A 13,140-nucleotide genomic window follows, 5' to 3' on the forward strand; every position below is an offset into this window, starting at 1 on the left:
ACTAACACAAAAGAATTTTTAGCTATCACTTTACCCTCATTTCCACAATACACCTTAAACACCCCTCACGACACTAACGAGACACGTAACTTTGTAGACGAACACGTTTTAATGCCTACCCTTCCTTGGACCTCATATTATCATTTTACTAATCCCCTTTGCTTACCTTTATCTAACACTCACATCGATATAGAACGAAACAAGGACATGCTATATCGACTCACTACACCACTAACACCTAGACAATTTACTTACATTGGATATAAAAAATCACTAAAAACACACACTGCACCCCGAGCTAATGAATATACACTAGAATATTACGATCATAACATCATCAGAACTAACCAAGATCAATTCTTAGACGACGATCGCTTCGCTAACCCACAAATCACCGAGAAATTTTTCATTAAAACACCATATGTATTTACACTAAATATCTTCGATCGCAAGTTTGACCACATTATTTCAGAAGCACTAACAGACACACAAGCCTACGAAAGTTTTAAAGAACGCTTCCAAATATTTTCACTAACCTTTCATTTCCTTGCACCACATGAAAGAGATTTGCACTGCTCACACGATATTATGTTGCGCACTAAACAAACACACACATATACTTATTATCGTTTCATCCAAAATCACTTTGACCTACACACTCCCTCCAGACAACCACACCATCGTTTTCAATTCATCAATTCCAAATACACCTCACCATTCTTTCTTAACTTCACATATTGCATTAAAGATACTAACCTTCATGGTATTCTTCGAAATTATGATCCCATAACCCAAATGTATATTTTTTGTCCCATCACCAAGACCTTCAACGCAGAAGAATCCCGACCCTTCCTTATCCCACACGAGTTTGTACAACCTATAGAAATCCCCATTTTAGAATTCATCGATAACACTAAATTCAATCAAAAATTGTATAATCTAATCCAAAACACACCTTATGAATTTGCAGTTGGCACTGAAGAACTAACCACCATTAAAGCACTTCAATTGCTTTGGCCACTACTTCAAACTAAAAATATCATCTGCATTTTAGCTAAATTACTAACAACTTCAGATCTCATCCACGACATCTTCCCCCACGGTTTCTTCCCCGACGACTAACAGGTAAGTATGAATTATACATATTACTAACTAATTAAAATGTTAGAAACTCACCATTCTTTATCCATGTTTTCTTTAGAATTTTAGCCTTCATCCAACGATCATCTGAAAAATTCACAAAAGAAAAATAAAAAATAGCAAACTTCTTCAAAACTGTTTAAAACCCTATTAAATTTTTGCACCAACAATTAAATAAATATAATACCAATGCAGTAATTTAATTTATAAATTTTTCCCCCACAAGCAGTAAATCTAAAAATGATGAAAATTTGTAACTTAATTTTCCCCAACAACTAGCAGTAAAATTAAAAATTCTATGTAATAAATTGATAAAACGAAAATGCAGTACTAACCTTTTGATATTTCCATTCATTCGCACAAACATTCTATCCACACTCGCACAGCTCGCCCACGAAGAATTGTTTAAAATAATGAATTTCAGTTTCAAGCTTTCACACTCGATAACTCTAACACAAGATAACACGTTTCAAACTTTCCGTTAACCCGGTTGGAAAGGAATTATACACTAAACAACACTAACCAACGCAGCTTACTAAACACCACAAATCATAGAATAACAGCATGACTAAGAAAAGGAAACCAACGGTACCCAAACCGGATTAACCCAGTTTAAAACTGGATAATTTATTCTTTTGAAGACTATTATAAAGTCTAAGAAAGAAATAATAAAACACAAAAAAGTCAAAAGACAAACCCATACCACAAACAATTTGATTTTTGAAAAAAGGACACAACCAACAAGACATAAGAAAAACCACAACAAACCCAACATAAAACGTTGTCACATAACAGGACCTCTCACAAAAACCGCATGCAATCATACTCCCACTCCTGGCCTAACCCACCAGGAAGGACGTCCTGAGCATGCTCTATAGCCGGCCTAACCCACCGCGCTACATTCACGCTTTGTGACACACACTCCTATTTTTAATAAGAGCTACTCAAGGGTGAGTAACTCTTCAAAATAACTGAACTAAAACAAAAAGCTTTTGTGAAAACAACTAACTAAAATCATAATTAAAAAATATTAAACTAATAAAAGTTTTATAAAATGTAAATTACATTATGCAATACATAGATCAGAATACAACACCAAGGACGAACATCCAAAGACAAAACGACCCTACTACACTCGAGAAAGAATGGCCAACTACAATCAATATGCCACTCACAATCACAACTCAAAGGATTTAGAGTACGACTTGACTTCGCAGAAAAGGACTTCATTGAACTAGACCAATGACCACCTCGATGTTCAAGTATACGTACAGATCCGAGTAACCAGGCATCCCCTCCACGCACAATCTCCACGCCATTCCCAGACAAGATCAAAACACAAAGAAGTTCTCATCAATGAAACAGAAAAACCTGACATAGCCAACCATTCTGAAATCAGATTTGAGTTTGTTGCGAAAACCCAGTCGTTGTCATGAGAAGACACAACGATCGAACCTGGAACTTCTCTAACAAGAGAACCCAGAAGAAATATGATGTTCGCCAAACACCAACGTCCATCATCCATCCTTTGAATTACAGAAAGACTATTCTAAAAAAACTCTGTAAAACCCGTATGGGTGGAACCTGATCTAAACTACATTTTATGATTGGATAAATTAGATATTTTACCAATGTAAAGTATTTAATATTAACCAATCATGATCCATCTGACTAACAAACCACTTATTTGTAAGTGCTGAAATTACTTGTAATTTCAGCACCAGAGAGATTTGAATTTAACTTAGAAGTTAGTTGAACTCTCCCGAGTACTTCAGCAGCCGCAATAAACCAGTATACCCTAGATCTATTGAGCCTAGCAGAGACTAGTTAAACAACCTGAGACTAGATAGTATAAGAGTAAGATTAGGATCGGTATTAGACTAAGAAGTTGCACGAATCTATCCGGCCGAAAATAAGATAGCGTGACGCGCAGACGGTGTACCCTATCCGAAATTACTCTATGAGTTATACACTTCGGTCATAACTCAATCGGGACTTAATCAGCTCATCGTCATACTTTGATATTCCTTTTTATTTAGTGGCAAAGATTGACGACTCAAGTGCATAACCTGTTCAATTTTCCAACTATGGTATCCCTGAGCAGAGTAACAAGAAATTAAAGTCCCACCCGAGTAGGACTATTGTTTTATAAGATGACTTTATTTTGCTGCCTGACAAGAGGCAAGAGTGATTCTTTTTGCGAGCGATGATTCTTTCCAGAACATTTTATTCGATGTGCTTCACTTTGGCTGGTTTGGGTGGTAAAATTATTGTTCCGACTTTCGATACGAAAGTAACGGAATATTTGTGCTCGGGGTGGGTTTTTTTTCTTCAGACAAGTTTCGACTTTTCAACTAGCCATTTTTGACGGAATTTTGTTTATATTATTCGAAAGGTATTGCTCCCCTGAGCTTAAATTTGAAAATATATTTCACCTGTGATCATTTTTCGTAAACTTATGGGGGTTTAAAGATAGCCATTTTGGCCAATTTGGGACAATTAACGCGCGATGTATTTCGCGCTATTAACGCGTAAGCGGAGAGTTAACCCGCCTTAGAAATCTTTCCAAATTGGTTGAAGTGAGGTTATTTGCCATAATTGATTTGTTACAAGGAACGAAATCTATCCTTTTGTACTTAATATGGCGTGTGGGGGGATGATTTTCATAAAAAATTTCAAATTTTCGAAAAAAAAATCATTGAATTTTATTACATTTAATTTTTGGCTCTTTTCCAGTCCCCCCCCCCCCACCTTTCAAAATACCGAGTTTTATGTTTGTTTTACGTGTTATTACGGCTAAATGCGTGATGTTACGCAGTAAAGTATGAAGAACAAATCTGTTCACAGTTGTCGATTTGTTCACCACGCCAAATTTCATTGCATTGTGACAACGTTAAATAAACTTTTCAAAGTTGAATTTGAGAGGGGGGGGGGACTGGAAAAGAGCCAAATTTTTTAATGTTATTACTGCTCCATTAACCTTAAAATGCAGTCAGACCATTCAGGGTTTCGCCCTGATACGAGCAGTCTCGTTTGACTTAGCAACCGCAAAGCACCTCACCTGAAAATAGTTTCATTTCTATTTTCAGTATAAAAATAGGGATTTGACTGATGATTTTAATAATGAAATAAAAATGTGAGCAGCCACCTTTCCCTTTTTGGGCGCGGCTGATTTGGCGCTCTTTTTGCCCTTCTTGCCGCCTGCGCCCTTCTTCTTGTTCTTCCTGTCTTTGAGCTTCTTCAACTCCTTCCCGTCCACCGGCATCTTGGCAAACTTCACTTCATCCTCCCGATGGAAGATGGCACAGTAGGCTGCAAAACACACTTCATGTAACCACCGCCTCCCCCAAAAATGGACGTAGCTTTGTTTTGAACAAAACAACTCGCTCTCCTATGTACACGCTCTCCTGTGAACTTAGCCCATTAGAGAGTCGATAAACGTTACTAGGTGTCACAGAGGGAGGAGGGGGAGTTCCAGATGCAAATTTTTCTCGAAAACAAGCGAGAAAACAGATGACGATAGTTTGATATTAAAGTAATTTCTTCGAAATGCAGTCGGAAAACTAGGCCAAGTTCTCAAATAAAAACATTTACAGCTCTGACCAATTTTATTGCCACGATAAAGCTCAAAACTTAACCGAAAGTATGTCTGTGCGTCTGTAATCTCAATCATTGCTAGCAATAGGGGAAAGACTATTTGATGTTGGAATGGCATCGAAAGACGAGCAGTGAATTCTAATTTTAAATCCACGAACAATATCTTTGATAAGTTCTCAGACTAAAACGATTTTGTTCCGTACTTTCGTAACGAAAGTAACGGAATATTTGTGCTCAGGGTGTGTTTTTTTCTTCAGACAAATTTCGACTTTTTAACTAGCCATTTTTGACGGGATTTTTTAAATAGCATTTGAAAGCTATTGCTGTCCTGGGCTTAATTTCAAAAGATATTTCACCTGTGATCCTTTTTCGTAAAGTTATGCGGGTTTAAATATTGCCATTTTGGCCAATTTGAGACAACTATGGCGCGATTTTTTTCGCGCTATTAACGCGTAACGAGATCTAATCCGCCTTAAAAATCGTTCCAAATTGGTTCAAGGAAGCTTATATGCAATAATTGATTTGTTAATAGGAGCAAAATTTACATATATTTGTACAAAATATGACGTGTGGGGGGATGTTTTCACAAAAAATCTCAAGTTTTGATTTAAAATCATTACGAGACCAAAATCATTACTGTGCATTCTGTGCATTGTAAGCGGATTCCGCAACAGGCCAAAATCAGATTTGTCGCGGAATCCGCAACTTTATTTCTTTTCTCTGATCTTCTTCGCTGCTTTGGATTCCACAAACAAATATCTAAAACAAAATACCGCTCAAAACCGCTCCAAATATAGGCATTTTTGCGGAATCCGTAACCGTATTTGCGGAATCCAGAACAGTTTGTGGAATCCACAAACAAATAATAAGACATTTCTGAAATTAAATTGAGCTGTTGTGGGTTCCGCAACTGTAAGCGGAATCCGCAAATTTCAAGTTGAATCCGCATTGTGTTTGCGGATTCCGTTTACAAAGTGTAAATGTATAGTATAGCGTTTAAAGTTATATATTTTGTTTACTAGATGGTCACCAGAAAAATCAATCTCAATTACTGCATTGATCAACAACCAGTTGAAATACCTATCCTTTGGTCTCAATTCCTGCCAATCCAACTTCGATCTCAACTTTAATCTCAATTCACTAGAATCGGAATCTACTAGATCATCAGTATTTGGAATTTTTGCAATCCCAAATACTGACCTAAATTGGCGATATGCTGAGTGTTGTGTTCTCATAAACTCTCAACCCAATGACTAAAAATATTGAAATTATTCGACGTTATGCTTCCAAAATCAGTTTTTGGGGTTGACGCAATCTCAAATAGCGACCTAATTGGGATATGTCTTTCCATATATGCTCCACTTAATGACTCCAATTATAGAATTTGTTTGCTGTTGTGGTTCCAAAATACTAAAAGGTGACATCCACCGATTTAGTTAACAAATGTTTTGAGATTTGTTGGTGGATTCCGCTGTTAATGGTAAAGTCCTTGCCTTTAAATTTTGCATCACTATAGTTAAGAACTCCAGCTCTAGCTTTTAATTGTTCATATGCAGGTTCAGTAATAAACAAAATTCTGAATCCACTTACAGTTTGCAGATTCCGCTTACAAATTTTGCGGATTCCTTACTTTTGCTGATTCCACTTACATTGCGTGGAATCCACTTACAGTTGCAGAATCCAGAACAATCTAAAAACTGGTCTAATGCCTGGTCTAATGTTTCAACTATATTGGCATGTTGCGGAATCCGACGAAATTTACGTTACAGGTATTTGTACGAGGAATCCACGGAAGTTTTGTAAGTGGAATCCACTTACATTTTGGAACATGTTTAAAGGTTTGTCTGTGAAATCCAGGAACATATAGACACAAAATTGTGCGCCTATACAGTGCACAGTTTGGCCTCATAATGATTTTCAATTATATTTTGTTGCATTTAAATTTTTCATGCTATTACTGCTCCATAGACCTTTAATACGAGCAGTCTTGTTAAGTTTGCTTTGTTTTTTTCTCAATCATGACTACTTTTCCCTGATGTCAGAGTCATTTCTTGTAAAGATATCTAATGTTTGTTTGAATATGTAGAAGAAGAAGTGTCTCACCACAGATGTAGTAGAACTGGGTGGGCTGCCAGTCCAGATGGTAGAGACAGAGCTGGCTGGGCTGTGTGAACTCTGGCTGTTTGGGGTACTTGAATCTCGGCACATTCTGGTAAGTCTTCTCTGTGCAGCCGGGGAAGAAGTAGCAGCCCTCGGGGTCCTTCGCTGCCGGCGCCTTCTTCTTCTTCTTAGGCGCCACCCTGAACCAACACAACACATCAACACTTGTTATTGCGAAAGAAAATGAAACATTAGAAAAGGCTAACATTCTCCTCCCTAAAATGATGGTAGATAGTTTTCGCCAAGCTTGTTTTCGTGATCCCAAAATTATGGTCCGAACAGAGTTTTATGAAGCGGACAAAAAAAAGAAAGAACCTATTTCGGTTGCATTGATCGCCATAGTCTAAAAAATGACCACGATAGGCTGAAAATCAGTCGCGATGTCTGTAATTCAGTCTCGAGCTAAATTAATAGTTATAGTTAAAAAATTAATTCCAAGATTTTTAGGACGAGCGCTTTGAAAACCAATTTTCTTTTGCTGTGGTCACATTTTCTTCAGCTGCAGACATTTTAATTTCTTAGTCGCGCCGGTCGCGAGTGCAGTTAACATGGTCGTCGAAAACTTTTATTGCGTCGAACTGGTTAAGAAAACCAATTTTTCGGTGAATTCAGTAGATGAAAAAAAATCCCATGCTAAATTTATCCAGTGGCGTTACTTTTACTTCGGTCGTATACAGCTTTTCATTGCTCGCGCCACTTTTCTTCTGTTGTGTATTATTTGAGCCAAGAACCGTCAACTTTGAAACCGTTTATGAAACATGAGTTTTGGTGCTTAGTGTTTCAATTTTTTAGGTACAGGAGGTGAAAACGATACATGTCAACACTATACAAGTTTTAGTTTATAGTTTTTTCTAAAGAAAATTTTTCATCGAAGGAGCGCCAATTTGAGCAAGCGCCGAAGGTAATTCAACCTGTTGAAGCACCGTTGAGAACTTTCCATTAAATACTGCCTTCTATGGACCTGATTGATTAATCTATGTGCCATTTAATCAGAAAAAAAATAGATTCACGAAAAAACTGAAAGTTTGAATTCTTATAGTTCATTTATCTTTCATTTTATTAAAATATTTAAGAAAATAAGGAATTTATACGCGTTAAAATAAGAAAAAAAATTCAGACTGGAAAAATTATTTCTTATTTTAATTGCTTTATTTCAATTTATACGAAAGTACTCTTTCGGGTGTACGCGTTATGATGCAGTGATTTACCAAAGCAATTCGTTGAAGTAGCCGCAATCAGCTAAAATAAGTATCTCTGATTTTATGCATTAGGTTGTCTATAGACAGTTTAGGCTCAATTAAAACTTCTTTTAGTTAGCTAACTAATTTTTAAGGATCAAAAAAAAGATTAGATTGTCTACTGTTTCCTCTACACTGACATTTTTTGCTAACGAACTTCAATTTACAGTACAACCATTAATTGAACCATGTTGTGTTCGCAATTGGGCGGTGACCTCGCATCGCCGTTGGAGAAGCAGAAGAGCCATAAAAAGGCTTTCCGATAGATTACAAAATGGTCGCATGTCGTTTTTATTTTGCTTTATTGTGCTTTCATAAATTACACATCATTAAAGGTGTTAAAAGTTATATTTTACAAAACTTTTTTTCATGCATATAACGGTTTTTGGAGAAATTGCGAGAAAAATTTTTTGATCAGTTTTAGCAATGATTTCATTTTAATTTCTCGAGATTGATGATCCAAGTTTCATTCAAATTTTATCACAAGGTAGACTTTTAAAAGTCTTAAATCTGTTAGTTTTTGCCATTTTAAAAATAATTTGAGAAAATCCATTTTAGAATCTAGAGAAGAAAAAAGATGCAAAAAATCGAAAGATTGCTGTCTAGTTAACACAGTAAGTTTCGGTCTCTTTTTTTATTTTCAAAATTTTATTTTCGAGAAAGTAAACAAAAGTTTTCAAAAACTAGTTTTACTGCAATAAAGCCATTTTTTCACGGACTACGTTGATTTATAAGACAACTACTATAAGCCTGTTAAAAACTTAATATATTCGCTTTGTTCGCTCGAAAAGTGGCTACAGATCAATCAAAGTTTTTAAACTGGTTTTTCCACAGAGATAATTTTTTGAAAGTTTTTAGATGTCGTTTGCGTAAAGACTGAAAGAGTTTTAATATGATTTATTACTCGACCCGTTAGTGTGGTTATTTGTGATATATGATTTTGCCTGGAAAACATACCCGAAGACAAAGTTCTTCCCTTTTTCAGTGGTCAAAACAAAAGCTAAATCACACCCGAACACTAATCTCCTCGCCTTTTTGAAGGGTCGGAGCAGAAAATGAAATATGCCAGAAGTCAGAGTTCCTTCCCATTTTCATCATTTAGGATGTCAGTCTCAAATAAAAAAGATGAATTTGAAAACAAAAAATCACCTGAAATACTCAAGTTCTGTCTTTTAGATTGGATTGGGTTGGGTTTCTTCCAGCCACGAACAAGTAAACTTGTATGTAAAAGAGACTAATGAATGATTAACCAAACGAATATCGTGTTAAGTAAAAAATTAACATAACTTTTGACAACGCATTAATGACTAAAAAGAACGTGCAACTAAGTTAGCACAGAATACTGATTTATTTTTTGGTTGCTTTATACTTACTCGAATTTAAAAACTGTTCTGGTCGCAGTTCAATTTGACAATTTGAGTTGGTATGTTTTCAGTCTTGTATTACTCTTTAAATTTTACTTGTCGGATAATTGTTTTTCGAAGCAGAACCCCTGAATTAGGTGAAAAACAAACATTTTTGGAGAAGGTGCTTGGGCAATTTTTGGAAAATTTTGGCGCGTCGGGCTCCCCTGATGCTTAATATAAAACTGACAATTACTTACTTTGAGCCTGGTAGTGAGGTTTTTGAATTCATCATTTATTAAATTTAGAAAAATTGGCTGAACGGGTAATGGCAAAAGCTTTGAGCAGCTGTGTTTTTACTACCATAAGTTTGCAGTAGAAACAGACGATTCTATGGAACGTGTAAATAATACATGTTGAAACCTAATCTATTTTTAATTAGGTTTGCTCAGAATGGACAGTAGCCAGACTACTTCATCTGGTTCACACAACAGAAAAGGCCAAATGACGAACATAAATGGCACTGAAAGGAGGATAGAAACATCAAAAGAACCAACCACTCCGGTCAAAGTTAGTCAGCCCCACATTATCCACATCAAACAAATAAATCAAATTCTCAACTTTTTAGTCAGAATGGCAATTATTTGGCGAGCTTTGAAGTCACATCTGAAAAAAATTATTACACTTTAAATTCTTGAATAAAATTTTTGTTGATGAAACACGTCTTATTCTACACCATGAGTTAATTTTCGTTCATTTCAGAATTAACAATTGCGCATAAGTTTATTAGCAAACAAGTTGGAACCGCGAGTTGGTTCATTTCAGTTGTCACCATCCAGTTCAGTGTTGACAGAAGAACAGTTGGCCCACACGAGAAGGGTGTTCCATTTCCTGGACATGGACAAGAACGGGGAGATTGACGGGGCTGATCTGCAGCTGAGCAGCTCCCTCCTCGGTCACAAGGTAGAACAACACTCAATAACTGAACAACCTCTTTTTTCAGAACACTTTTTCACACTTCAGTTAACATTTAAGTGGTTTAATTAATTTCCTTTCTAGGAAAACTGTGTTGAACAGAAGATATTTCAGGCTTCGTGTTCATCGTAAAATTCATGTAAAACTTTTGTCTGTTTGTGAAAGTAAAGAAATATAATTTTCCTGCTTTAATTCAAATTTGATTTTGTCAAATGATTGACTTTTGAGATGTGATGTTTTCAGCTGTGGGACAGTGAGATTGAGTGCATGCTCACGGAGTGCACTCTCGATCAACCACCCTCACCTAGTGCACGCTCTCATCGCACATCAACATCATCAGCAACAACACCGACAGCAGTCAATTTAGACCAGTTCACTTCTTCTGTGGGATGTAAAGTACACCAGCTGGACTCTAGAGAAGTGTTGGAAGCTGCATTCCAAAACGCAATTTCACAGAATTCTCTCAATGGTAAGCAACTCTTAATCCCTGTTAAGTTCAATTCACTTTTTCACCCTCCCGTTTTTGCCTACTTATCATGCATGCGCCTTGCATGCTTCTTCAAACAGTCTAATTTAAAACAATCTGAAAAAAACTCCCAAAAAATCTACCAATACCCAAAAAATAAAATTCCGAAGAATAACAATCCGAAAAAGAGTACCTTTGACTGTGTTAGATGATAAGCAACTTATAAGCGGGATAAACAGGATTCGTCAAGAAAGTATACCAAGGAACCAACTTCATCATTTACTGGCTTTGAACAACCAGGCTTTAAAAAAGATACATGATGTAGAAATTATTCCGTTGCAATCATCTCTTTCCAAATATGAAAAGAAAACATATTTGCATCGTTTCAGGTTTTGATTTTTTCTATTGATGTGCTTTGTCAAAGACTGTTTTCATCAGCTTGGAACGTTTTGTATAATTTTGTCCAAAAGATAAATCAAAAAGAATGATTATCAATATTAAAGTTTTTCGGTCAAGTAGTTGGTAAAAAAAACAGGACAGGAAGCATTTCTGGTTTTATATTGAGCAGCCTTTTTTGTAAATCGAAAAAAGCCGCAGTTTCTGTATCTAGATCAACTGAGTGTGGCGTTTGTGAAGCGACTATTGTGTGAGAGTGCTCCCCCCGAGAGCAGACTGAGTGAGGGGGAGTGGGGGCAGATGGTGAGACACATTCCAGAGTGCATAGACACATCACACCACACTGGACACTTCAGCCCACACAGTCTGATAGAGACACTCACGAAACACATGTGAAATGAGCAGGCAATAATCAATAAATAAACAATTGGAGAGACTCAATCACAAACTCAAATCCCAACCAATCTGCAATGCCATATGCCATTTATACAATTTTTTTTATTAAGATTAGCTGTAATAAAACAGTTGTATCGAAATATTTAGGTAATTTCTAAAACCACAATCCTTTGCATACATCAGATTGTTTTTAGCAAAATTTATGATAGTTATCGAAAGAATTAAGAGGCCATAGCTCGACAAGATATTCGTGAGGAGCGGTTTTCAAATTTTCGAAGTTTGGTTTCAAACTTGATTCGATTCAGAGCAACACTGAACGGTTAAGAGCAGGGGCGGGCTCTTTTCCACTTTCCCCCCTACCTTTCAAAATATCGATTTTTATGTTTGTTTTACGTGTTATTACGGCTAAATGCGTGACGTTACGCTGTAAAGTATGAAGAACAAATCTGTTCATAATTGTCAATTTGTTCACCATGCCAATTTTCATTGCATTATGACAACGTTAAATAAGGTTTTCAAAAATGAATTTGAAAGGGGGGGAACTGGAAAAGAGCCCAGGGGCGGATCTAGGATTTTCTCGAGGGGGGGGGGCGGATTTTCAAAAAATTTTCCAAAATTTTGACGACCTTTTTTTTTTTTTTAGGTCGACCAAATTGATTTTTCGAGCTCTCCCAAAGCACTGTTTTGCCCCTACTTTGGCTAAATTTTCTGCGCCGCAGTTAAATTTTTGAAAAAAAAACAGTCAGAAAAGCCGTTTTCGGGCAATTTTTGAAAAATTTGACAAAAAAATCGCGTTTTTTTGGCGCGCGCTCCCCCTCAAAGTTAGTATATATTGGTTGGCGCCAAAGGCGCCTTTAGAAAAATTTTAGGGTCGGTCGGCCAAAAATGGATTTCTGAAAAAGTATCAAAGGGGGGACCCTTTGGGTCGGCAGGGGGTCGAATCCGCCCCTGGTTAAGAGTGTTTTGGCGGTGTTCCACTCGGGCATTTATTAAATGTAATAGCCTAGCTAAGTTTAAAAACAAAACAAAAAATTACCTAGAGAAAGCAACTTAAGGCTCTTCCAACCTTCAAAGAAAACCTAGATATTTCAATTTTTTCCGAGTTTTCTTTCTGTTATTTTAAACTTTTTTATTGTCCATGACTTCCTGACCTTTTTGACAATTTCTGTATTTCAAGACGACTTTTGATACGTCCCTTGAAAATGGGGAGGAACTTTGCATTTGGGTGTGTTTTAGTTTCTTATATTTCTTACAATAACAGAGGTACCACAAATAATTATCGGAATGGGTTCAGTGATATACCAAAGTGAAGCCCTCTCAGTCGTGATTTGGCTCTTTTTCCTTTTCCCCCCCACCTGCTAATTTTATTATTTGAAATTACTAATCACTTTGACCGATTGTCATGAAAATTGACATGCAGACTAATTCG

General features: G+C 36.5%; 3 protein-coding genes across 5 annotated transcripts in view; 1 reads left to right on the top strand and 2 right to left on the bottom strand.

Annotated features, from left to right (window-relative positions):
• Window positions 1-13,140, bottom strand: part of LOC134848151 (succinate dehydrogenase [ubiquinone] iron-sulfur subunit-like) — a 295,415-nt gene that overhangs the window by 270,080 nt on the left and 12,195 nt on the right. The window lies entirely within an intron of this gene.
• Window positions 1-13,140, bottom strand: part of LOC134847626 (uncharacterized) — a 38,659-nt gene that overhangs the window by 15,870 nt on the left and 9,649 nt on the right. The window contains exons 1-3 of one of the 2 annotated variants that reach the window (XM_063864775.1): window positions 9,739-9,845; window positions 6,841-7,037; window positions 4,289-4,452 (exon numbers count right to left, since the gene is read on the bottom strand). In XM_063864775.1, the coding sequence (XP_063720845.1) occupies window positions 4,289-4,452; window positions 6,841-7,037; window positions 9,739-9,773 (396 nt within the window). In that variant the 5' untranslated portion in view covers window positions 9,774-9,845. Of the gene's footprint in view, window positions 1-4,288; window positions 4,453-6,840; window positions 7,038-9,738; window positions 9,846-13,140 lie in introns of those variants that run through there. The other variant, XM_063864774.1, reaches the window with a different exon arrangement.
• On the top strand, window positions 9,290-11,869 carry LOC134847627 (uncharacterized). 2 transcript variants are annotated; one of them, XM_063864777.1, is made up of 5 exons: window positions 9,290-9,558; window positions 9,931-10,048; window positions 10,304-10,441; window positions 10,697-10,922; window positions 11,530-11,869. In XM_063864777.1, exons 2-5 carry the CDS (start codon window positions 9,932-9,934, stop codon window positions 11,709-11,711), a joined length of 663 nt encoding a protein of 220 aa, XP_063720847.1. In that variant the 5' UTR covers window positions 9,290-9,558; window position 9,931; the 3' UTR covers window positions 11,712-11,869. The 2 variants fall into 2 exon arrangements, with proteins under 2 accessions (XP_063720847.1, XP_063720846.1); XM_063864776.1 differs by having other exon boundaries at window positions 9,921-10,048; window positions 11,530-11,868.

This window comes from Symsagittifera roscoffensis, chromosome 6 (assembly GCF_963678635.1).
Source record: "Symsagittifera roscoffensis chromosome 6, txSymRosc1.1, whole genome shotgun sequence".
In the NCBI taxonomy this organism is placed as follows: Eukaryota; Metazoa; Xenacoelomorpha; order Acoela; family Convolutidae; genus Symsagittifera; species Symsagittifera roscoffensis.